This window comes from Saccostrea echinata, unplaced genomic scaffold (assembly GCF_033153115.1).
Source record: "Saccostrea echinata isolate AGI-Se365-2 ecotype Australia unplaced genomic scaffold, CSIRO_AGI_Sech_v1 ptg000002l, whole genome shotgun sequence".
Classification (NCBI taxonomy): Eukaryota; Metazoa; Mollusca; class Bivalvia; order Ostreida; family Ostreidae; genus Saccostrea; species Saccostrea echinata.
The window spans coordinates 12,472,553-12,497,629 of NW_026889751.1; the positions used below are offsets into that span (position 1 = coordinate 12,472,553).

Below are 25,077 nucleotides of genomic sequence, written 5' to 3' on the forward strand. Positions count from 1 at the left end.
GGCCAGTTTCAACCAAACTTGGCACAGAGTATCCTTGGGTGAAGGGGATTCAAGTTTTTTTAAGTGAAGGGCCAGATCCTCCTCCAAGGGTATTAAGAAAAAGTACAAATTGGATGGGGTCATTTAAAAATCTTCTCAAGAACCACTGGGCCAAAAAAAGATGAAACTTATGTGAAAGCTTTTTGAAATACTGTATAGGGGATTAATTTCACGGGTTGTAATTTTCACGTTTTTCTCTCCTCTGATATAATCGCGGTTTGATGAATTTGCAGACTTAGTGTAAAATGAAAGTTACCTCCCTTGGCAGTATCGAGTATTGCCAGAACGACATTCATTATCGTTATGTATTCACTTCATAAACAATACTCGGGGAGGTTTAAGTAAGTGGTTAGATTTGGTAATTAATTTACAATAAAACAAAACAAGTGCCGTTAAATGTCTTTGACTTTCACGTCGAATGACTTTCCTGTATGCTATTACGATGAGTGCATGTACACCGGAAGATTTTCTTCCTGAAGGAATGACATATCGCAACGAAAACCACTCGATGATTATAATTGTGTTAATGTATGTCGACGAAATCATATCCTTCCATATCTACAGTAAGTCCGAGAGTTATTTGAATAAATATTTTTTAAAAACAAATTGTCGGGAAAAACTAATATGAGTGATAATGTTTTGGGTACTGTAAACCAACTTTTATTCGCGTGCGAGAAATTTTTGCGAGGTTCGCGAGAGCCACCTCATCGCGAATATTTCTCGCTGCAAACCGGTCCTTAAAGTTTCTCTTTCTATTATTAACAGATTCAAAAAAGGCTTTATCGTGAAAATTAATCGTCGCGAACTAGTTTACCCCCGGTAAATCGCGAAATAAAGTCGTCGCGAATAAAAGTTGGTTTACAGTAATCAGTTATCAATACCCATGAACCAGGTGCTTTGATTGATCAAACATGAAGCGTTGGCTATTAAAACAGCTTTCCAACAATAAATACAGGTCATTATCTGCTGATTTAAGTTAAGTAAAGCCAGACACCTATATATTTATTAGTATATAGGTCCCTGGTAAAGTGTGATAATTAAAATAATTGAATGACAAGTACCACTCGTAATTACTGAATGACTACTGTGCGTAAATATACCTATCGTAGTCTATACTCATATTTCCAAAGTTTATTGAAACTTATTCACTGTTTCTTGAATTCACGGATTTATCAACACCGTGATTATAGCGAATATTTACACCGCGAGTTATTTTCCCCCTGTACAGTAGTGTAGATTCAAGGTTTTTCAAATCATGACTTCTGGGAGTAGGGTGGGGCCACGATGGGCAATCAAAGTATATAGGAAAATCTTCTCCTCGGCATTAAAAAAGCCACAAACAGTCATATTTATATGTAAGCATCCAAAGGTAGTGTATATTCAAGTTTGTTCAAATCATGACCCCTGGGGGAAGGGTGTGGCCACAATTGGTGATTAAAGTTTTACATAGGAAAACGTAGGAAAATTCTTGAATTATCTTTTTTTCAAGAACAGCAAAGCCATGAGCAGTCATATTTATATGGAAGCATCCACAGGTAGTGTATTTTTTTTTAATTCATGACCGGGGGGTTGCAGACTCAAAACATTCATTCCAGAATTTTCTCATCCAGTCAACAACTATTTTTTTGGCACTTTACCAAAAGAGCCTCATGAAATACATGTAACTGGTAAATAATCTTCTCCTGAATGGAATGCACTTAACATGTGTTTAAAACTTGTTTTTTTCAGCATGCCAGAGAGATTTGTTTTACCCATGAACTTAATGAGCTATGATGAATTGATGAAGGCAGCTTCCCAGTTCAATGAAAACAGGTTACCAGTGAGTGATGTATAGAGTAATGTTTAAGTTATTGTATATCATTTATTTCTTTTCAAAGAAATTCATTAATTAAAATTGAATGAAATGATTTTTGTTAGGCCTGGTGTTATACACACACAAGTGGAGCCAGTCTGGTCAGAATGGCAGAGATGTATGCAGACTCAGATTTAGCAGGTTATGTGGGAAAGTAAGTATATACAGTCAGCATACCTATGCCACATGTCCACTCCCTGAATTGTTCTACCACCACATGTCCACTCCCTGAATTGTTCTACCACCACATGCCCACTACCTGAATTGTTCTACCACCACATGTCCACTCCCTGAATTGTTCTACCACCACATGCCCACTACCTGAATTGTTCTACCACCACATGTCCACTCCCTGAATTGTTCTACCACCACATGCCCACTCCCTGAATTGTTCTACCACCACATGTCCACTCCCTGAATTGTTCTACCACCACATGTCCACTCCCTGAATTGTTCTACCACCACAATGCCAGTGATTTTTCCATCATCCACTTATTTTTTGTTCAGTGTTTGTTCACTGTTCATCCAGCATCCTCTTTTGATTAGAGGTCTTTACTCTGTACCCTGAATTCTGTGTTTATTTTGTTCACCAAGATTTATTAAGCTTTCAGTCTGTGGTTATTCAATGTTCACTCACAGCTGGTTATCATAGGATAATAATGGAGTGGTAGAATGTTTAGGGAATTTGCTTGGCCAGAAAAATTGTTAATTTGAAAATTATAATTTTGTAAGTTTTGTATTACATAAGAAATTGGAGTTGTATTTCACAGGGTTTTTTTTTATGGATTTGGAGCATACTGTGGAATCATTTTAATTCGTGAGGGACAACATTCGTGGGCAGGCAAAAGAACAAGTGCACTTATGGGCCCCGGTAAAATATGAAAAAATGAAGAATCAAATTAAGCATAATTTTTCATCTCAGATCATTAATTGATATCTAAACCATAAGATTCAACAAATTTTATCGGTGAAATTCATGAATATACAAAGAGCAAAGCCAAACAATGTGGTAGGGGTCAGCCGACATTCATGATTTTCTATAGTAAATTGAGGACGGTCATTCATTTCAAAGCTTTTGTTTACTGTCAGCCTAACGTTGTACAAACTTGTGCGAATGACAAAAAACGCATTATACATTTATAAAACTTGCGTGAAAGTAGGAAATTTGCACAAGATTAGGCTTGTACTTAAAATATTAAAAACGTATGAAAAGTTCAATGTTTTTCCTATAGCATATGAGAGCTATTTACCTGTATGACCTTTGTTGAACCCACAAGTGGAATAAATTATTTAAAATACCGGTAGTCACGTGAGTTCTACCCAGGTAAACATTCCTCAAAGGTGCTCACTGTAAAACAGCTGTAAAAGATAGTCAGTTTTGTATCATTATATCGAAGTCGTGCCGCATAGGGAAGTTTGCATGTATTTGGTTTTAAAAAACACGGGAGGGTTAGGAGAGTTTAGTGTCGTTAAAATGTCATCATACATAAAAGCATCAAACATTTTATGATTTTAATTAGAAATATCCATTTGTGTTTAACTATTACCAAAAAAGAACAATTTGGTAATATATTCTAAAGTAAAACGACACTGAAAAAGGGCCCATTCAGCATTGCTTAAGTGCACTTGTCCTTTTACTGGTTTGTGGGGATGTAACTTTGTGGGTAACTTGTACATGCAGAAGGTTCAATGAACCGATACATTGACAAAGTTATCTTGTTCATGGGGATATAATTTCATGGGAAAGGATGTTCACAAAGTCCACAAACATTACTTTCCCATTAAAATGATGATTCTACAGTACCCCTTATCCTCACAAGCCCCCCCCCCCCCCCTCCATTAAATTATTAATGATTCCACAGTAGCAGAAAAGCTTTTGTGATGAATTTTTTTAACAAGAAAATTTTTAAGTAAATAATTTAAAATAATAAATAATAATAATAAATAACTTAAAACCACTTGCATATATGCTTCTTTATACATGTACCTATACCTTAGAAAGATAACAGTGCCAGCTAATTTTTAGAGCACAATTTGAATATATGCATGTAATTTTGTAACCAATATTATATGAATAGATAATAACAATATTATACGAATAGCTAATAATTTATAATTCAGCTTGCAGTTTAGGTGGACAAAGGATTCTGTAAATATAATTGCAAAAATTTGCCTTGTAAATATCCCGGTTATAATATGTGTTTATATTAATATTGATGTGTTGCTTACCAGGTATTATCATTAAAAGTAAAAAAAAAAAAAAAGATCAAGAGGAAAGCAGCATAGTAAACACATGGGGATCTTTCTGTCAGGGGTCAATAGAGGGACATGCAGACTATACAAAGAGAGACAACTCTAATAAACTGTCTCCATTGTAAAATTTTCATCAAGTTTGCTCCACATTACATAATTACATTGCAAATTTCCTTAATATCATATTAAGTTTGTCTTTTGGAAATTTGTTGCAGGAAATTTTTATTTAAGAGAGCAAGATGGTTTTTCTTTCTTAAGCATGTGGTGAAAATTGTTTTGTAATTCATTAAATGTTAAACTTGGAAGTTCATAATGATGTACATCAAAAATGATATTAACACCATCTGCAATTCAAGGTCAAGTGAAGATTAAAAATCTCAACAGGTGACACATTGTTCATGTAGCATTCGTTGGGTTTCTTTGAATCAGGATTTTACATGTGCTGCATTTTTGATCTGTAATTCTTGATGAAAATTGATTAATATTACAGTCTTTCATCTGAGATGTATATTAGGACATATTGTAATCGGTAAGCCTCATGTATATAAACACACCCCATATCATTAACATATTATTGCTATAGCATCATTCTGTCTTCACATAAGTTTGAAATTTGACTCATCTTTTTTATAATAAAAAGCAGTCAGTGTTAATAAATTGACAGAATTTTCAAACCCATCTTGGTATTCATGATATTTTTTCTCTAAGCCTCTTTTAAAAACATGCATTTCATTTAAACTCTACCAGCTTAAAACAAATAAATCCACCACAACTAAGATGGATAGTCTTACCTGTGATATAATGTTAAGATTATTGCATGTTTATGTGATATCTAACAATAGGAACAGCCCCACAGAATCTGTATTGTATCCACATTTACACTAGCTCATATCATTTTCTTTACACGGTGACTTTTCTGTGACATTGTTTTAATATATCTTCAGATTTATATGAAATTTTGCATGTATGTATCCACAGTCATATGCTGTACCAAGAAATCACTAATAAATGCAGGGATGCAAATTAGTGCTTTAAAAAACACCAAAAGTCAAATAAATATCTTAATGCCAATGATCACTAAATAATATGTGTATGTCATTAATATTGCACATGTCTAACTTAAGCTTGATTATAATTATATTCTGCTAATACACTGATGTTTTAAAAAAAAATATTTTTTTGACAGTGTTTTGTGTAATAATAGATAATATGTATACCTCACCACAAGGGTTTAGATTTTGTAAAAGAAAAAAAAAAATAATTGAACTAAGTATGTATTTTAGAGGATATATATATTTAGACATTTTGACATTAACTACATCTTTGAATTTTGATAGGTTAAGAACTGCAATACAGCTTGCAGATGTGAATAAAGGATACCCTGTAGAAATGGATCTGACAAAACTCTGCCCATCATTAAAAGATATCCAAGGAGCATACGAAAAACTCAAAGACCTGATATTCATAGGTAAGAACATAAAATGAGTTATCTTTCTTTCCTTGGCTCAAAATCAGTGAAGTAATTGTGTGGTCCCTGTAGAAGCAAAGAGGAGAGTTGTGAAAAGGAAACTTATAGATGAAAAATGTAATGTGAAGTAAAATAGAAAAGAATTTTCAGCAATAATTTGCACCAGTGATCCTAAAAAAAAAGAAGAATTTTTATAGCTGTGTAATTTTTTTTTGTCTAAAGTCCATAATATGAAATTATTTGCACCCCCAGATTCTGGAAAGGACTTTGCTGTACAGGACATATCTTGGTTATCCTCTCTGGAGGGAACAAAATGGCTGACTTGTGTTTCCCAGTGTTTGAAGACAGCTTGTGATGCTGCTGAACACATGAAAAGACATACAGTTATTATCAAAGGTGAAACCTTAATTTCTGGTTTTTATCATTGTTTTTAATTCTATGGATGCTAAAATAAAACTCTTTCTGTTTACAGTTCTTTGCTGATGTTCAGGCATTGGTTTGATTCTAGAGATGTCAAGAGTTGCCAAAATGAATTATGAGGGATATAATAACCATCATTTAAAAATACCAAATCCACCTGACCAGAAAAGACCCCTCCCCCCAAAAAATCAATTTTGAAATACGTACATTTGTTCAATTTTTGGTCTCTGGCTAGAGTGGGGCCTCAAAAAGAACCAAAACGTATAGGAAAAGTAATTGTTAAAATGTTGCAAGAAACATCTAAGTTTCAATTTCACTTTTTTATTTGCAAGAATTTTTCTGTATTATTTGTAAGTCTTGACACCTGGAGTCAGGGTTGGGCCACAGTAGTTGTAACAGCTAGGGTGGGACCATAGTAGTTGTAAAATTTCATACAGCAATATGAAGATTTTTAAAAAAAAAAAAAAACAACAAAACTTGAAGTTACTAACTTGATATTAAGACTTGGTCAGTATTCTATGAATATAAATTACACATGTATATTGAAACCATGTACAGTCAAATCTCATCATCTCAAACTCAATGGGACGGAGAAAAAAACTTCAACATATCCAAAGATTCCTCATATATAGGGAAAAGGGAAAAAACTTAGGGAATAAGGGGTTGGGACCTCAAAATCAGGTTGACATATCCATGGTACTCAAGGTATCAGTGGTCGAGACACTGAAGTTCAACTGAACTTATAAAGATTTTGGTCACAATAATCTACAGGTATATATTCATTTATCAGGGAGAAAAAAGCAGAATAAAGAGATGAATTTAATTTATGTATTCATATCTGTGAAATGATATAAAATATTATTTAAATTAAACTATATGTAAGTCAGGTGACTATTGTGGTACATGGGCCTTATGTCTTTACTTCACTTTCCTTAAAAGTGTACAGATTTGAAAACAATTTCTTGTAATGTGCTGAAGTGCTTAACTGGTATGGACGCATGTTTGATTTACGGTATTATGAATGCAAAAATAAATCACTGAATGCTTAATCACAGTAATAAACAATCAAAGAATAAATTAAAAGGAGCAATCTTTTGCTTCAAGCACTAGCAGAGTTTTTGAAAGGAAAAGGTGCCAGATAAAACAAAAGACAAGCCAAAAATAAAAAAAGGAAAAAAACAAGATGTGTTTGTGAAACACTATGCCCCTGATAGTAACACAATTCTGGAGTGGGATGTAGACTACAGTGCAATAGTTATGGCCAATGTTAAAGGTTTTCAAATGTAGGTCAAAGGTCATAGTTGAGGTCACATGATCAAAAATTTCTGTACCGATGGAAAGGTCTTGTCATAATGAACACTCATGTCAAATATTAAAGCCTTACCCTTGACAGCGCAATAGTTATGGGCTAGGTTAAAGTTGACAACAGATAGACAGACAAACAGACAGACAGGACAAAAACAATATACCCCCGTGATCTTTCGATTTCATGGAAATAAAGGAGAGATAGCCTGTGCTAGGATTTAAATAAATATATATATGTTTGACATTTTCCAGAATGTGACATCTTTTGTCATTGTTGACAGAAAGCGAACATTTTTGTAGCTCCCCCCCTCCCTTTTTCACAAAAAGAAAAAGAATCTTTTTTTTTCTCTCAAGTGACTCATTTAATATTTTTCATTAAAGCTTTGCAGTTAAAAATAAAATGTCGACTGTCTGTGGAAAGTGTTAATATATGACAAAAGTACAAAATATTAAAAAAAAAATAATGGAACTATGACATTGGTATTAACTTTCTTATTCGCTTCACTTCTGTTTCCAATCCAATTTTAATAGATCAGGTTTTGATATAAGTGCTTACTATATGTAATGTCTTTATATTTGACAGAGCCAGACAGTCGCCATTACTGCTGCCTTATATCTAGTCTTGTGCAGATTTTGCTGGACAGGTATTTCAGAACTAGGATAGGATTTCAGTCCCTCATTCAGAGGGAGTGGGTTGCCATGGGTTACCCTTTTCAAAGAGAGGGTTGTCTGGTGCAGGATTTAAACCGACCAAATAATGAATACGTAAGTTGTTGATCAATTATAATTATTATTTTTAGCTCACCTCAACAAAGTTGTGGGAAGCTTATGTGATACCCTCGGCGTCAGCTTCCAGGTTAAAGTTTTTGGTGCAGTTTTCTTTTTGAGTACCTCTATGCCCTACATTAATCAGAGATGCATGGAAGATGCTTCTAGTGTGTTTCATTGTACCAGTCAAGGTTTCAGATGCTGCAACTTCAGCTAAGGAATGACCAGGTTAAAGACACGATTCGTAAAAGGATTTTTCCGCCATATTCGATTGGTCTGTCGCTATATCTGAGGACTCCTATATAAAGCAGCTGACTTGGTCACTGTTCAGTGTAATCAGTCGTCACTGGTGTAGACGCACGTATGCTATACAGCAAAAAATAACTGTGTACTTCTAATGCAGGAGAGTAAGATACCAAAGAAACTTACAACAGTTGCACATGTAGGTCAGTGCAGTTTACAAACAAACACAAATACTCGTACAATGAAGTGCATTGAAGTGGTGAAATTTTCCGTTTGAATGAAACGTTTTGAGCTCTCTTTTGGACATTTATTGTCACTTAATGACACGCCCATTTTTTTCAGAAAAGATTCGAATACCTGTAGCACAGGTATTCTATAAGTACAACAGCCAATCAAATTGACAGTCTACATAAACACAGAGTAAACACGTGTTCGATCGATACATGTGTTGTGACAATTTCAATGAACCTGATTAATTCATAAGTACATGTATGTACATATTCGTTGCAATATGCAAGTTTTACAGAAGGGGGAGGAGAGTCTCTTAAACTTCCTATCTAGAGCTTGAAGTTCATAAAATCTCCATATCAGCAAAACTCTAGTTTCTTGTCGCAGAGTGGGGTGTTGACATCTGATTAGAAAGACCAAAATGTTCCATCCAAATGAAAAATTTTTACCTCTTCAATGCGCTTCATTGTAACCGAATAAAATGTAAAGAAAGGTAATGCAAGATAACCAGCACGAACAAGGGTCGTCATTCCACGCCAATACCCGTGACAATAAAGCAGTCAGGTGCAACGAATGCGAAGAGTATACCCTGGTGCTGATATCGTAGATAGTAATATCAAAAATGGCGTATGCATATTACGAGTCGTGTTCAGCTTAAAATGTTTTTAGAGCAGGTTAAAGTTTTTGGTGCAGGTCTTATTTTCAAGTAACTAAAAGCCTTATGTTGACCAAACTTTCATGGATGATACATCTAAGGATGCACACTACCAGACTTGCTTTGGATGCTGGATCTGACCTACATTTTCCAGATGAGTGAGCAGGTTAAAATTTTCGGTACAGGTCTCATTTCCAAATAACTATAAGCCCTATGTTGACCAAACTTGCATGGATGATACATCTAAGGATGCACACTAATTGACTTACTTCAGATGCTGGTTCTGACATACATATTCCAGATAATTGATCAGGTTAAAGTTTTGGATGCAGGTCTATTACTAAAAAACTATAAGGCCTATCTGAACCAAATTGGCATGGATGATGCATCAAGGGATGAACACTCTCAAACTTGCTTCAGATGCTGGATTTGATTTATATGTTCTGGATGAGTGATTAGTTTGAATAACTGCAAGCCCTGTCCGGTCAAAATTGCATAAAGGTTGCATCTTGGGATGTACACTACTATTAGTTGAATGTAGGACTTTGCCTTACTTAGAGACAACATTTGTTGAGGTGAGTTCTGTAATCTCTGATTACCTATCTTTAATAACTTTTATGAGGAGGAATTTGGATGTATTATTTCTGAGTACATTTCAGATATTCTTTAACAAGAATGGAGTGTTCTAAATGTTTTACTGATCTTTGTGTGTAGGCATTTCAAGATTGGATCATTCATCAATTATTTTGTAGATTCCACTTTTCCTTCTTTTTTTGGACTGTGTATGGCAGTTGATGGGACAATACCCCTCAGCCTTTGCCTTCTCAGAGACATATCTGGTCACACTCTGGGACAGTGTTCACATGGGTATTTTCGAAACATTCCTATTTGACAGTTACCATCAGCGGACACGTTACCACATTGATGGGCGGTGGCAGCAGAGGTTCTGTTTACCTTCTGTGTGGGACTGGCAGATACAATTTAGTAATGATGACCAGTCCTTCTTCAACAATCCCTTGTACATAATGAAAACCAATCCTGATGTCTGCGAAGCATTGACCAAATCTAAGAATCTTGAGTCCTCTCTCCGACATAAAATCTCCATCAAGAAGTTGTACTCCTATGAACTGCAGAACTTTGAAGAATCTAACTTGTGTTCCAATGCAGTGAAATCAGATAGAAGTACAAGACTGACTCCACTAGTAGGGGCTGCCTGTATGAAGCTATGGAGTCAATGTTACTTACGGTGGCAGACGCCAGCTCAGATCATTGGGGGCGGCAATCCTTCACAGTATTTACAACAGTGTGTGATGGTGGAAGAAATCTTGTGTCTTCTTCACAAGCTAGAGGTCTTAAATAAAAACAGTGCTAAGTCTGTGAACAGTCTGACTCGGACTAGGAGTGATTTAGTGTTCAGTATGGCATTGGACACCCCAAGGACAACTGAACTGTTGGCCAACAGTTATCTGACTTCATCTTTTCCATTTTCTTCTGCACAGCGTTTGTCCAGAGAGGAGAAATCAGTGTTTACACCTATCAGTCTGTTTTTGGAACACAGCAACATTGACTATGACTACTCAAATGATGATGACTAAAATTAGATTGCAATGTGAGCACAATTGCTCAAACCACAACAACAACAACAGTGTAATTCACAGACATATACTAGTACTAGTCACTAGAGAGCAATATTGAACAAAATTACTCAAATCCTGATAACTAATTCATAGACCCATGCTTTCATTGGCCTCAACATTCCATTTTTAGGTCACCTGAGTCACTCAGGTGACCTATTGCTATCTGTTCTCATCCGTCGTCGTCGTGTGCGTCGTGCGTCATGTGTTAACATTTGAACATTTTTAGCTTCTTCTCTGAAACCGCTTAACCAATTTCAACCAAATTTGGCATATAGCATCTATGGGTGAAGGGGAACAAAAATTGTGAATTTCATGGTCCCTGCCCCCCCTGGGGCCTAAGGGGTGGGGCTAAAACCACTGAAAATAATGCAATCTTTAAAAATCTTCTTCTTTACTCCTGGACATCAAGCAGTCAAACTGTTGGCATCATAGTAATAAGCCTTGAGCCCTTTACCAAAATTGTGAAATTCATGGCCCCAGGGTCAGGGGTTCTGGTGCTAGGGTGGGGCTATATAGATCATATAGTGAAAGTGCATTATTTCTTTGAAAATCTTCTTCTCTGCTCCTGGGTATGAAATAAAGTAACTAAGTACATAGTTATGAAGAGCAAGAGTGCCTCTTTCAAAATTGTGAATTTCATGGCCCCAGGGTCAGGGGTTCTGGTGTTAGGGCGGGGCTCTATTGATTATGTAGTGAAAATGCATTAATTCTTTGAAAATCTTCTTCTCTGCTCCTGGGTATTAAATAAAGGAACTAAGTACATAGTTATGAAGAGCAAGAGTGCCTCTTCCAAAATTGTGAGTTTCATGGCCCCTGGGTCAGGGGTTCTGGTGTTAGGGTGGGGCTCTATTGATTATATAGGGAAAAGGCATTAATTCTTTGAAAATCTTCTTCTCTGCTCCTGGGTATTAAAGTAACTTAGTACATAGTTATGAAGAGCAAGAGTGCCTCTTTCAAAATTGTGAATTTCATGGCCCCAGGGTCAGGGGTTCTGGTGTTAGGGCGGGGCTCTATTGATTATGTAGTGAAAATGCATTAATTCTTTGAAAATCCTTTTCTCTGCTCCTGGGTATTAAATAAACTAACTTAGTACTTAGTACATAGTTATGAAGAGCAAGAGTGCCTCTTCTAAAATTATGAAATTCATGGCCCCAGGGTCAGGGGTTCTGGTGTTGGGGGGGGGGGGGGGCTCTATTGATTATATAGTGAAAATGCATTAATTCTTTGAAAATCTTTTCTGCTCCTGGGTATTAAATAAAGTAACTAAGTACATAGTTATGATGAGCAAGAGTGCCTCTTCCAAAATTGTGAATTTCATGGCCCCAGGGTCAGGGGTTCTGGTGTTGGGAGGGGGGGGGGGAGCTCTATTGATTATTTAGGGAAAAGGCATGAATTCTTTCAAAATCTTCTTCTCTGCTCCTGGGTATTTTTCAAACAAAGGAAGTGCATGGTTATGATAAGGAAGAATGCCTCTTCCAAAATTATGAAATTCATGGCCCCTGGGTCAGGGGTTCTGGTGTTAGGGCAGGGCTCTATTGATTATATAGTAGAATTGCAGTAATGTTTTGAAAATCCTTTTCTCTGCTCCTGGGTATTTAATAAACTAACTTAGTACATAGTTATGAAGAGCAAGAGTGCCTCTTCCAAAATTATGAAATTCATTGCCCCAGGGTCAGGGGTTCTGGTGTTGGGGGGGGGGCTCTATTGATTATATAGTGAAAATGCATTAATTCTTTGAAAATCTTTTCTGCTCCTGGGTATTAAATAAAGTAACTAAGTACATAGTTATGATGAGCAAGACTGCCTCTTCCAAAATTGTGAATTTCATGGCCCCAGGGTCAGGGGTTCTGGTGTTGGGGGGGGGGGGGCTCTATTGATTATTTAGGGAAAAGGCATGAATTCTTTCAAAATCTTCTTCTCTGCTCCTGGGTATTTTTCAAAGGAAGTGCATGGTTATGATAAGGAAGAATGCCTCTTCCAAAATTATGACATTCATGGCCCCTGGGTCAGGGGTTCGGGGGGGGGGGAGCTCTATTGATTACATGTATATAGTGAAAATGCATAATTTCTTTCAATTTTTTTTATCTACTACTGGTTATAAACTAAAGAAACAAGTGTATAGTTACGATGATAAAGGGTGCTTCTTCCAGAATTGTGAGTTTGTGGCCAATGGGTCAGATGTTCTGGTGTAAGGATGGGGCTTTATTTATTTAATAATATGGTGAAAATGCATTTCTTTGAAAATCGTCTATGCTTCTCTGGATGTTCAAGGCAAACAGAGTAAAAGTTTAAATATGCAAGGGTATTTTTACCAGAATTTTGAACACCTGGACCATTTAGTCAAGTTTTCTGGTCCTGGCCAGGGCTATATTAACTTGTATTCTACTGAGCAAAGTTATTCCCCTTTGCCATTCACCTTTGATAATTAATCAAATTACATAATGTATTTGAAAGCTTAATAGAATAAGAGAATTAGAGAATTATGCAAGAAAATTTATTGTATAATAAAATAAATCATAGTTTTAATGACTTGGAAATAATAGATGAATAAAAATGAGACAAAAATAATTTATCTTTTTAAATGTTCTTCAACAGCCAAGAGAGGCCATTGTGATAAGGAATAATATGGGGTTAAATAATAGACATTTTGCTAATAGTCTGCATGGGAATAGTGATAAATGGGGGGAGGGGGTGGGGCAGATAGATACTAGACCAATTATTTTGTTGATGCTAATCATACTATTTTTCTTGCTGTTGGGCAACAAAGCTTCATTTATCAGTTTATGGATCCTCTAAATTGTTGTATTGTACTCAGGTGACCGTTAAGGCCCCTGGGCCTCTTGTTGTTAATGTCTGTGTATGCCTTGTTTGACCAGATTTATTTGTTTGTTTTTATTGTTATTATTCATTGTTATTTATTTATAACAACAGAAATTTAATATCAGTATATTATGTGTATCTTGATGAAAGACATATTAAATCATTCAGGTGTTATGTTTTGTTTTACCATGGTTTCTAAAGGCATAAAGAAACATTTTTATGAAGGTATGCTACATAAAAGGTTCAAAGTTTTACAACTGTTTAGATGTTCCTAACATATCCCGAGTTAAAGACTTGAGTTTTCCTGATGGAACAACACCCATCATCTGTATGTGTCATGTAGCAGGATTTTAGTGTTCTCTGTAATACACCATCTGGGGGTAGGAAATCCAAATTGTGAAATGAAGAGCATGCCATTTATTAAGAAATAGTGGTAAGAAACAATAAACCAGTAAATCTGACGTTTACATAAAACTCTTTGATGTACGTTTCAAAACATACTTTACAAGGAAGTTTGTTTTGTATAATGTAAAACTCATGAGTCCAAATCATGATTGTTTCTCGGTGTGGAACAAAAATAAATAAATGAAAAGAAAACATTCAAGTATGTATATATCTGCTCAGAACATTGTCTTTTAATGGTACAACAACATGCCAAATATCATAAGTCTATATACATGTTAAGAGAATAAAAGGCCGTATTGGTGGCGATTGGCTTCTTAAAGAAATTAGTAATTTCACACTAAGGTCAAGGTCACATGTGGGTTCCAGTGGTTCTTATATGACATAAAAGAATGAAAAGGTTCCATGACCCCGAAAAGATTGTTTGATAAATAACAGCTTGTGTTCCATACAATTTACCGTGACATCTTTGACACAAAAAGTAAATTCTATTGTAACTAGTATTAATTGTAACGGGGACCGTTACAGATGTTCCCCAAACGCTCCCCAACTTCCTTTTGGTGTCTTATTCCCTGTAAGCTTCATTAAATAAGGCAATCAAGTATATTGGGGGTTTTTTACGCATTACACTCGCGCGCACGGGCATGCATGTACAAAATGACCATGTCAACTTGTCTACACTTTTAATACATCTTTAAATTCAAATTTCATTGAAAGATAAAAAAAAATCGGCTATATTAAGTATATCTATCATTTTACGCATTGCACGTGCGCGCACGTGCATGCATGTCCATGATGATCATGTCATCTTGTCAACACTATTAATATATCTACATATTTTGGGTATCAAATCATTTCATCAAAAAGTATAAAAGTTACAGCTATATCAAGTATATTGGTCATTTTAGCATTGCATGCGCGCGCACGTGCATGCATATGCATGTTGACAATGTCGTCTTGTCTTCATTTATAATATGTCTATATATTCCGAGTATCAAAGCATTACATCAAAAAATGTAAAAGATCTGGCTATATCAAGTATATTGGTCATTTTACTCATTGCACGCGCACGCACGTGCATGCAAATGCATGCATGTGCGCACTGATCATGTCATCTTGTCTATACTTCTAATATATATTTATATTCTGAGTTTCAAAGCAATTCATCAAAAAATGTACAAGTAAAGTCTATATCAATTGTATTGGTTATTTCAATCAATACGCATGCGCACACGTGCATGCATGTGCATTCTGACCATGTCATCTTGTCTACACTATTAATATATCCTGATATCCTGAGTATCAAAGCATTTCATCAAAAGATATGAAAGTTATGGCTATATCAAGTATATTTGTCATTTTACTCATTGCACGCGCACGCACGTGCATGCATGTGTGCGCTGATCAAGTCTTCTTGTCTACACTTCTAATATATATTTATATTCTGAGTTTCAAAGCAATTCATCAAAAAATGTACAAGTAAAGTCTATATCAATTGTATTGGTTATTTCAATCAATGCGCATGCGCGCACGTGCATGCATGTACATTCTGACCATGTCATCTTGTCAACACTATTAATATATCCTTATATTCTGAGTATCAAAGTATTTCATCAAAAGATATAAAAGTTATGGCTATATCAAGTATAATGGTCATTTTACTCATTGCACGCGCACGCACGTGCATGCACGTGCGCGCAAAATGACCTTCGTTCCGCAAATCTACATAACATTCCTACTAACCCTAAAAAGGTTTCAACTCAATCGGATGTATAGTTTCGGAGATCACTCACGGACAAAAAAGTACCCAGGAAGAAAAATAATAATAATAATAACTAGACTCTTGTTGCCATGGCAACAAAAAGGTCTTCCGTTCCTATATGATACCGTTTGCATTGATTTTTTTATGTAGAGAAACGTGTACAGTATGTAATAATTAAGTTGTAAAGAATCTAAAATTTGTCCCTGCGGTACTTGCAGTCCATTGATTTTTACTGCAAAAATGAATGTATCTGTTGTCCTTATATAAGATATTGTATGCATGTTTTTTTTTTCATTAGTAGAAGTATATTTAAACTATTTCAAATTTAAATGTTAAATGGGGGGGGGGGGGTATCTAGAAAACATCCTGTCAGTTCTTACAGTACTTTGATTTTCACTACAAAAATGAAAGTATCCACGGTCCTTATATATAAACATGACAAATTATAATACATGTAGTGTATGAATTGAATTTTGCATTTAGAGAAACATCTATATATAAGTCAAAGTAAAAAAAAGAATAGTAAATATCCTTTCAGTCCTTGTGGTACTTTGATTTTTACTGGCTAATGAAAATAGCTTCCATAGGTAACTTATTGTATTCATTGATTTTTATGTATAGAAAAAATATGCCTGTTTATACTACACTGTAGTTAGAAAAAACTGGGTATCTAAAACAGTCCTCTCAGTACGTCAGGTACTTTGATATTTACTGCAATTAAATGTAGTCTTCATTCTTATATATGATACTGTATGTATTGATTTTTGTATGCAGAGAAACATGTAAGCATAACCTTCATGTAGGTTAAAGTAAGAAATGCGCTATCAGTACTTTTAGTACTTTGATTTTTAAAAGGAAAACGAAAGTAGCTAAAATCTATAAAACGGGTGACCTGATTTCAAAACAAATTATATATTTGGCACTTATGGACTTATCTCTATTACGCCTAAAAATATCTTGAAAATATGTTTAAAAACAAAAAAGTCTAAAATTGACTGAAACACAAATTCACTTCCGGTTCAGACAGGAAGTTCCGGACACAAACGAAAATCACGTAGAAACAAAGAGAATGTCATGATCTAATATTCCTGTAAATTTCACATCTTTTCCTCAAACCCCTTTTGAGAAAATCGCCAGACAAAAGTGCATTTTAAAATTTGAAATTCGGTCATAACTTCGGACCGGAAGTGAATTTTTCAAAAAACGGAATTTTATATAAACTTCACATATCAACCTATTATCCAGTGAAAAATTATTAAAATCTATTGAAACATCTCTGAGTAATCGCGCTCACAAAATTTGGGAGGAATAATAATAATAATAATAAAAAGAAACAATACAATCACTATAGGTCTTCCGTTGTGAACGGAAGACCTAATAATAAGAAACAGAGTAAAAACAATATGTTCCCAAACTTCGTTTGGGGAACATAATAATCTATTGTCAAGAAAATTACAGACTCCAATTTATCAAGCTTGATTCAACATTTTTCTGTTGATAAAGAAAACTGCCTGTCTATCAGATGTCTGTGTTTTATCAACTTATCTGTCATCTGTGTAAACTATTTATCAGGCTTCTGTCTAATTTTCTGTCTTTATGTCTGTTGTCAGTTTACCCGTGTCTGTCTATATGTCTGTCATCCGTCTATTGATAAAGTGTCTGTCTGTTTCAATCATCTGTATATTTGTCTGTCTGTTTATCTTTGGTTTCTGCTAAGTATTCTTTCTATATGTTTATTGTCTGTATTTCGCTTGTCTATATGTTCTGTCTTCTTTCTATGTTTTTTGTTCATCTTGATCTATTAACTATAAAGGACCGTATTGGTATAAGTGATATATTTCACCTATTTGAATTAGTGATATCACCCATTCAGATATCACTTTAGTATTCGAATTGGTGATGTCACCTATTTGATTTGAAAAGGTGATGTCACCTATTCGAATATATGGTAATACCTATTCAATCAATCAATGTCGAAACAGTAAAGGGTATGGCTCAAATTAAGTTCAACAAGTCCAGAGAATCTTTTGGTGATATCACTTATTCGAATAGGTGATATCGCCTTTTTTGAATGAGTGATATCACTAAATGGCAATAAAAACAAAAATGGCGCCTCATCAAATAACTTTTAATATTTTTTCGAATTCTTACTCAATATTACTGAAACTTGCCACAAATCATCCGTACGATATTTAGATTCAACTTCTTTGAAATAAAAAAAAAGGCATGGTTCAATCCAAAGACAAATGATAAGCTGTCAACAAAATTTACATTAGCATTCAGCCTAGGTTGAATATTATCATGCAACTTTTTAACTAGAAAGATTCCTTGGTCTTTCTTCCTTAGTACATTTCTCTGTAGTAACTGCTTAAAACACATTTTTAATGTACCAGGAAAAGATATTTTCACGTCATTTTGTTTGTTTGTTAGTTAGTTAGTTAGTTTGTTTGTTTTTTGCTCTTTTTCTTTCTTTCTTTCTTTTTTTTTTTTTTTTTTTTTTTAGGTCTGAATGGACTTTATTTCTAATTGAATAATAAATAATTCTGTATTTTAAAGGATCGGTCAGAAGGTTAACTACCTCAAGGAATTTTACATATGAATTTCAGTGATTAAGTCTTTAATTAATTGCTGTCTGATGGGATAAACTCTAAATGAAAAAGGGTCATTAAATTTAAATCAAAAGGAAGTAGTCTTAGAAAAAGAAGAACGTACACATCTGGGATCAGAGTACCTTTAACAACTGATGAATTCATGAACATTCAAGTATAGATTTAACATATATATAAATATTTGTTATCCCCATCAGGAGGAGGTAGATTGGTATATGATTGTTTGTCTGTCACAAATAGAGTCAGACCTATAACTTGGAAAGTTGTGATTGACGTAAATTTCTTTACACTTTATTGGATTGAAGTCATTATTGGATTCATTGAGTCAAATGCTGACTTACGTTTTTCATACTGATTGTTAGGCCATTATTTATACACTGAACTGTCTACGGATATTTCCGGTATTTGTTTCCCGATCATGACAAGGAGCACACGGCGGGTGTGACTGGTCGACAAGGGGATGCTCACTCCTCCATCCTCTAAATTTTGAGGTCTGTGTCTGTTCTGCTCCAAATTCGTGTCGTTTCATTGGACTTTCGAGAGTGAATACTGTTCGTTATCTTCATATTTCATTCAGTCATTCCTTATAGACAGAAAACAAACAGTTGTACTCTTCCTCAGTTCAGTGCCTGTTAATTCTGGTGTACTTGAGGGCACTGTACTCAGACCAATCCTATTTCTGTTTTGTTACAGTCAGATTTAAATGCAGGTCTTTATTCTGTAGGAGTCAGAGTGACTGACGTCATTCCACCCAGAAAAATACACCAAACTTACAATCTCTAATAAAAAAAAAATATGACTATTCTCTGCATGGACACATATTAGAATCCATGCTCAGTCAAATCTGAAATGCAAATACCAGTACCTAAAGAACTGCGAAAGATAGTATTGTCTTGCCGCCTACCTCCAAGTCATTTTTCAAAAGTATTAACATATTTGAATGATTTTTCATATATATGTAGATTTTAATGCGAATTTTCATAAAACATAACTTATTTGGAAAAACAAAGAGAGATAACTCTATAATTTATTAAAACTTGTGTTCTCAATAGGAATAAACGGAAAATATTTTGAAAACACCCCCCCTTTTTTTTACGTTTGAAACAAAAATTCCTTTTGACAGGTATTATGAATTGTTATTTCACCAATTCATACCAAAGATTTTTGTGTTTCACGGGGGGTGGGGGGTGGGAGGGGGCTGCATATGCTTACAGACGAAAAACAGCAAAACTGGTCATTTTATTACCGATTTCAGATGAGATAACAAATACAAAAGTGTACTTTATCAATCTTATTCCTTGAATTTTACGTAAGTTTAACATACAGAAAGATTTAAGGGTCATTTATCCATTTTCTACACCCCTCATGAAAAGCTTTGTAAAAAAAAAATTAACATTTTGACGCTGGTTTTCAAATTATAAATCAACTAGGAGACTAATTGTTCTCGAACAATTAGAAGTCTTTCCACCTTCTTTAAATTTCATATATTCTTCATATTTAACTCTCTACTGTTTATTTTTTTACAAGAGAAACCAGAAATTGCTTGAAAAATGGAAAAAATTAAAATTTTAACAATTTTGAAATGACCTTGACCTTTGACCTTGAACAAATATTAAAGGTCAAAGGTCAAGGGTCACATTGCACTTGACCCCATGCTTCTACCACTTTTAGTTTTAAAGTTATAAGGTTTAATAGTAAGCACAAACACATTAAAGGGCGATAACTCATATAAGGGGTCATCGGATACTTTCGCACTGAATAGATTGAAGTTGTGTCTAAAGACCCTGAAGACATTAGTGAAGGTTTTGTGTCTCTACGGTTTACGGTTTCGGAGGAGTAGCGATAACAAGGTTTTCAGTAAAAGGGGCAATAACTTTTAAAGGGGTAAATCTTAGGGGACAAGTATGAAATCTTTGAAATGGTTTTAAGAGGACATATTAATGATGCAAAGATATTTAGTATATGTTGAAAGACAAAAGAGATATAAAAAGAGCTTAATTTCTCATATTTTGAATGACCTTGACCTTTGACCTTTGTATATATTTTAAGGTCAAAGGTCAATGAATCTTATGCAGTTGGTCCCATGTCTCTATGACTTATCGTTTTGAAAATTTTTAATTATTCGTAAACATCAAAAACTTTCAGGGGCAATAACTCATAAAAGGGGTCGACGAATACTTTCGCAATGAAAAGACTGAAGAGTCCCCTCAATTAGTCGAAGACATTGGTGAAGGTTCCATACCTCTACGGTTTATGGTTTCAAAGGAGTAGCGATAACAAGCTATTCTTGGGAAAGGGGCAATAACTTCGTAAGAGGTCATAGGTCAAACACGGGGGGTCGTTTTTCAGAATAACTTTTAATATCCAGTATCATAATCTATAAAGTTTTTCAATAAGTCTTGCGGTTTCAAAAGTCCGGGAAGAAAAAGAATAATAATAATAATAATAATAATAATAAACATAAGCATTTCAAGAGGTCTTTCCACAGAAAGGCGGAAAGACCTAATTACCAATGAACTCTTTGCATTCAAATAAGTTTTAAGGAGGGATTCTTGTCTGGTTTCCGACTAGACGAAATATCCCAAGTATATTTGCTTGTATGTCTTATATACTTAGCTGTAAAGTATTTAAAAGATCATATTTTTCTTTACTCATCATAATTGTACAATTTTAGATAGAAATGGTAAACTGAGTTTGAAATCCAGCAGGGACTATATTTTTGACGCAACTGCGGTGTATGAAAATATCACCTTTTCTGCCTATCAAAATCACTTACAGAACAATACATTAATTAAATTTTTTAAACAAAGACTTTAAAAAAATTTGAAATGTAACTAAAATTAATAATAATGCCCAAAAGTTTTAAAACCTAGCATATAATAATGATTTTCTAAACAAACTACATGTACAATCTTGTTAGCTTTTAAAAGCCTCCAATCTAATATTTGAATGATTTGACAGATTTGAGCAAAAAATCAGTAAAAAGTGTTTTTTCTCTCTTGCTAAACGGTCAAAGCTTTTTGTTTTTGTATCGTTTTGTATATTTATATGACTACTTTACCATATGTAAAAATAAGAAATATTTAAGAATAAGAAGTATATATATATATATATATATATATATATATATATATATACATTAAAATAACTAATATATCCTTAAAAAAATTAAGAAAAAACAGAGGATTAGCCAATATCTATTTAAGTTAAATGTCAATAAATTTGTTAGAATGATATGGTAACATCTTTTTGTGCAAAAAGAAAAACATTTTATCTTTTAAAATAGAAGTAGGCATCACATGATTAGCAACAGTAATTGTTTTATTCTAAATGTCAAGGATATAAAGGATAATGACCTTGACCCGACCTTGTTTCGAAAATAAAACGGTCAAATTCAATCTAATTGATACCATGACTTGAATCTATGAAAATTTCATTAATTTTCAAATACAAGAAATATGAGAGGAATATGAGAAGAATCCCTCCTTAATGGACAATATGCAATTTACATTGAATTAGATGGGTGTAAAATGTAGGCGGGAATCGAGAGTAAGCATTCGTAGTTCTTTGGCCAAAAAACTAAAAAAAACAAAAAAAAAAACACCTACTGCTGACATTGAATCCAAGCATTAGTATGCCCAAAACTAGAATACTGTTGAGTGCGTGGGGTATACATAGAGTACACTACATGTTCAGTTCGTACAGAAACTTGAAATGACACAAAGAACTGCACATTTAACAGGCTTAATGTTGGATGATTGATAACCATTAATAGGTTAAATAACCATTACCGGGTATTTGACTCTTGTTGAAGATTTTTTGCAACAGATGCCCCAGAGCTTAAAACACGATTTCTCTTTTAAACATGTATTGTAATATTGTGAATATTCACATGTTATTTCGGATCAAATATGGAGATAACGGACGTTATTCAAGCTCAAATGTCCATTGATCAGAAACAAGGAAAATATCGGGAGCAGAGCAAACACGGACCTCAAAAACACCAGAGGTGGGACTAGGTGCCCAGGAGGAGCAAGCCCCCCCCCCCCTGCCACGACCGGACAAACGAAAAAAAAAACGTAGATGATTAAGTGTTCAAACAACCGTTACGGTCTAACAATTGGTATGAAAAACGTCAGTCAGCATTCGACCCAACGACAGACCGCACCCGCCGACAAGGTCATCGTATCGACTACAGAACTTGCAAAATGATGACCCCAAATGAGACTATTAATATCCTTAATTCATCAACTTGTTTGTCAGTAGCTTGCCTCGTTTTAGAAATTGTTCGTACAAAGAGCATGCTCTTACGCATCGAATTAACTGGGAGACATATACCCCATATGCAGGTGATAAGAGGGTATAATTGCTACACAAGTAAGGGAAGTTGACGATAGAAAAATTGAGGTCATCACGTTTATTATAAAGTTTTGGTGTTCGATTACCATTAACGTCTTTTTCTAGTAAAATATCTAAATATGAAACAGATGTGTCAGACTGTATGGCATCTTTTATTTCACGTTCACTGGGATATATCGATTCAACATATGAATGGAAGTATTTATTGTTTATTGATAATACCTCGTCGATATATCTAAATGGGGAGTTGAATGCCACAGCAAATGGTTTCTTCTTCTCATGTATAAGTTTTTTGAATAAATTCTCTTCATATGAATACAAAATCAGTAGTAACGGGGCGCAACTGGTACCCATGGGAACTCCGACAGACCGTTGGAAGACCTGTTCTCAAAATATTACATAGACATTGTCAGTCAGAAACTCAAGCATCTTTTTAATATCAACTTTAGAGTACTTGTGTGTACAATCAGAATGTTTTTTAATAAAATAATTTTGCAAATGACCAATGACAATGTAAGTAAAACAAGTTCCATTTTTATTGAAAAAGCAGCTGTCCATGATGTCAAAAAGTCTGGTTTTTATTTTGTCTTTGGGAATGTTTGTATAAAGTGTTGAAAAGTCGTATTTTTTTAAATTTTCGTTTGGAAGTTTAAATTAAATATATAACAGTTCTTTGTTGAATCCTTATATCTCTAATATAATTATAATGTCTAATTTGATTAGTGATTGAGTGGTATGTTTGTTTGTTTTTTTTTCCAGAAACAGAAATATTTACTTGTAGACATAAATCAGATGATCAGATAAACCATCTATGGACATGTAACCAAACTTTGTTCAAATGTAAATGATATTAGATGCAATTAAAAAGTGTGTAAAATGAGCATTGATTTTAAAATCTAATAAGCAATAACAACTCTGTTTCTTACCTGAACATCAAAAAAAATTATAAGAAAAGAACATAACGTAATCTAGAGTAATCACAAGTACATATAATCGTGATAAAATAATGGATAATCAATTACTTTAAAAATGGCTGTAATCAGCTTGTAATTAATTACTTTTAAAATCTTAAGTAATTGTTATTTAATCGATTACTTTTCAAAGTAATCGACCCTATCCCTGCTGGGAGTCATAAACACCCTATGCAGGTGATATAGTGGAATATTACTTCATAAATTAGGAAAGTTTACGACGGAAAAGCTTAAGCCGTCTCGTTTGTCTTACAGTTAAGTTGTTGGTTTACCCTTACGTCTATAGTCAGCAAAACAACCAAATATGAACAGATTCGACAGACTCTGTGGTGTCTCACTGAAATATATCGAATCGACATACGAATGGAAGTAACAATTGTTTATTGATCAATCTGATATATTTGAATTGCGAGTTGAAGGCCACAAGAAGTGTTTTCTTCTTTTTTGAATAAATTCTTCTTCATAGAAATATAAAACCAGGTCCGCTAATAAAGGAGCACAATTAGTGCCCATCGCAATTCCAACAGTTTGTTTGGACACCTGGTCTGCAGACATTACATCGATTTTGTCAATGAGGACCTCCAGCTCCTTATAATATCAATACCAGAGTACTTGTGTTTAGAATCAGAGTGATTATTAACAAAGTAATTGTGTAGATGCTCAATTACAAGATAAGACAATTTCCGACTTCCATTTTTAATGAAAAAGCAGTTGTCTATGATGTCAAAAAGTCTAGTTTTTAATTTATCGTGAAGAATGGTTTTATAAAGTGAAGAAAAGCCATGCGTTTTAATTTAAAATTCCCAAACATTTAGCTCTAGAAAGGAAAATACATGTACCAACATTTCCTTGTCCTCTAGATGGCCAATGCTAATTAATATTACGTCGTAATACATGTATGTTTCAATATCTATTTGACTTTTTCACACGAAACAAGGAGGGGACATATACCTTTTTTTCATTATGTGAGGTATGGGACCAAGACTTTTTAAAAGTTTTTTTTTTACCGGTTCCACCCTGGTGATAAATATTGCCTGGTCCCTAAAATACTTCAGCTCTGTATATTGGGTCATCTGACCCCGTCTTTGTAAAGCTGCTTAGATCTGAGTTAAACGTGCCTATGTATGCATCAAACAGGTAGTCTAGAGCTTATGGATACTGAGAATTTTTAAAATTGTAAATATGAGACATAAATTACCATTTTGTTTTTTTTTTACATGCAATATTGGAGTGCGTGATAATTACTGTATGAATGTCCTGGTGCTTATGCAAGAATTATATGACGT

The 25,077-nt window shown here is 34.3% G+C and overlaps 1 protein-coding gene across 4 annotated transcripts in view; it reads left to right on the top strand.

The window, feature by feature from the left end:
• LOC133173039 (myotubularin-related protein 10-A-like) overlaps positions 1-11,232 on the top strand; it is a 28,605-nt gene extending 17,373 nt beyond the window's left edge. Inside the window, exons 10-16 of one of the 4 annotated variants that reach the window (XM_061307957.1) lie at positions 1,768-1,858; positions 1,957-2,045; positions 4,635-4,673; positions 5,482-5,612; positions 5,865-6,008; positions 7,921-8,102; positions 9,984-11,070. In XM_061307957.1, coding sequence (XP_061163941.1) covers positions 1,768-1,858; positions 1,957-2,045; positions 4,635-4,673; positions 5,482-5,612; positions 5,865-6,008; positions 7,921-8,102; positions 9,984-10,826 — 1,519 coding nt within the window. In that variant the 3' untranslated portion in view covers positions 10,827-11,070. Of the gene's footprint in view, positions 1-1,767; positions 1,859-1,956; positions 2,046-4,634; positions 4,674-5,481; positions 5,613-5,864; positions 6,009-7,920; positions 8,103-9,983 lie in introns of all 4 variants that reach the window. The other 3 variants (XM_061307948.1, XM_061307965.1, XM_061307973.1) reach the window with 3 other exon arrangements.
• Positions 11,233-25,077: the final 13,845 nt, after the last annotated feature.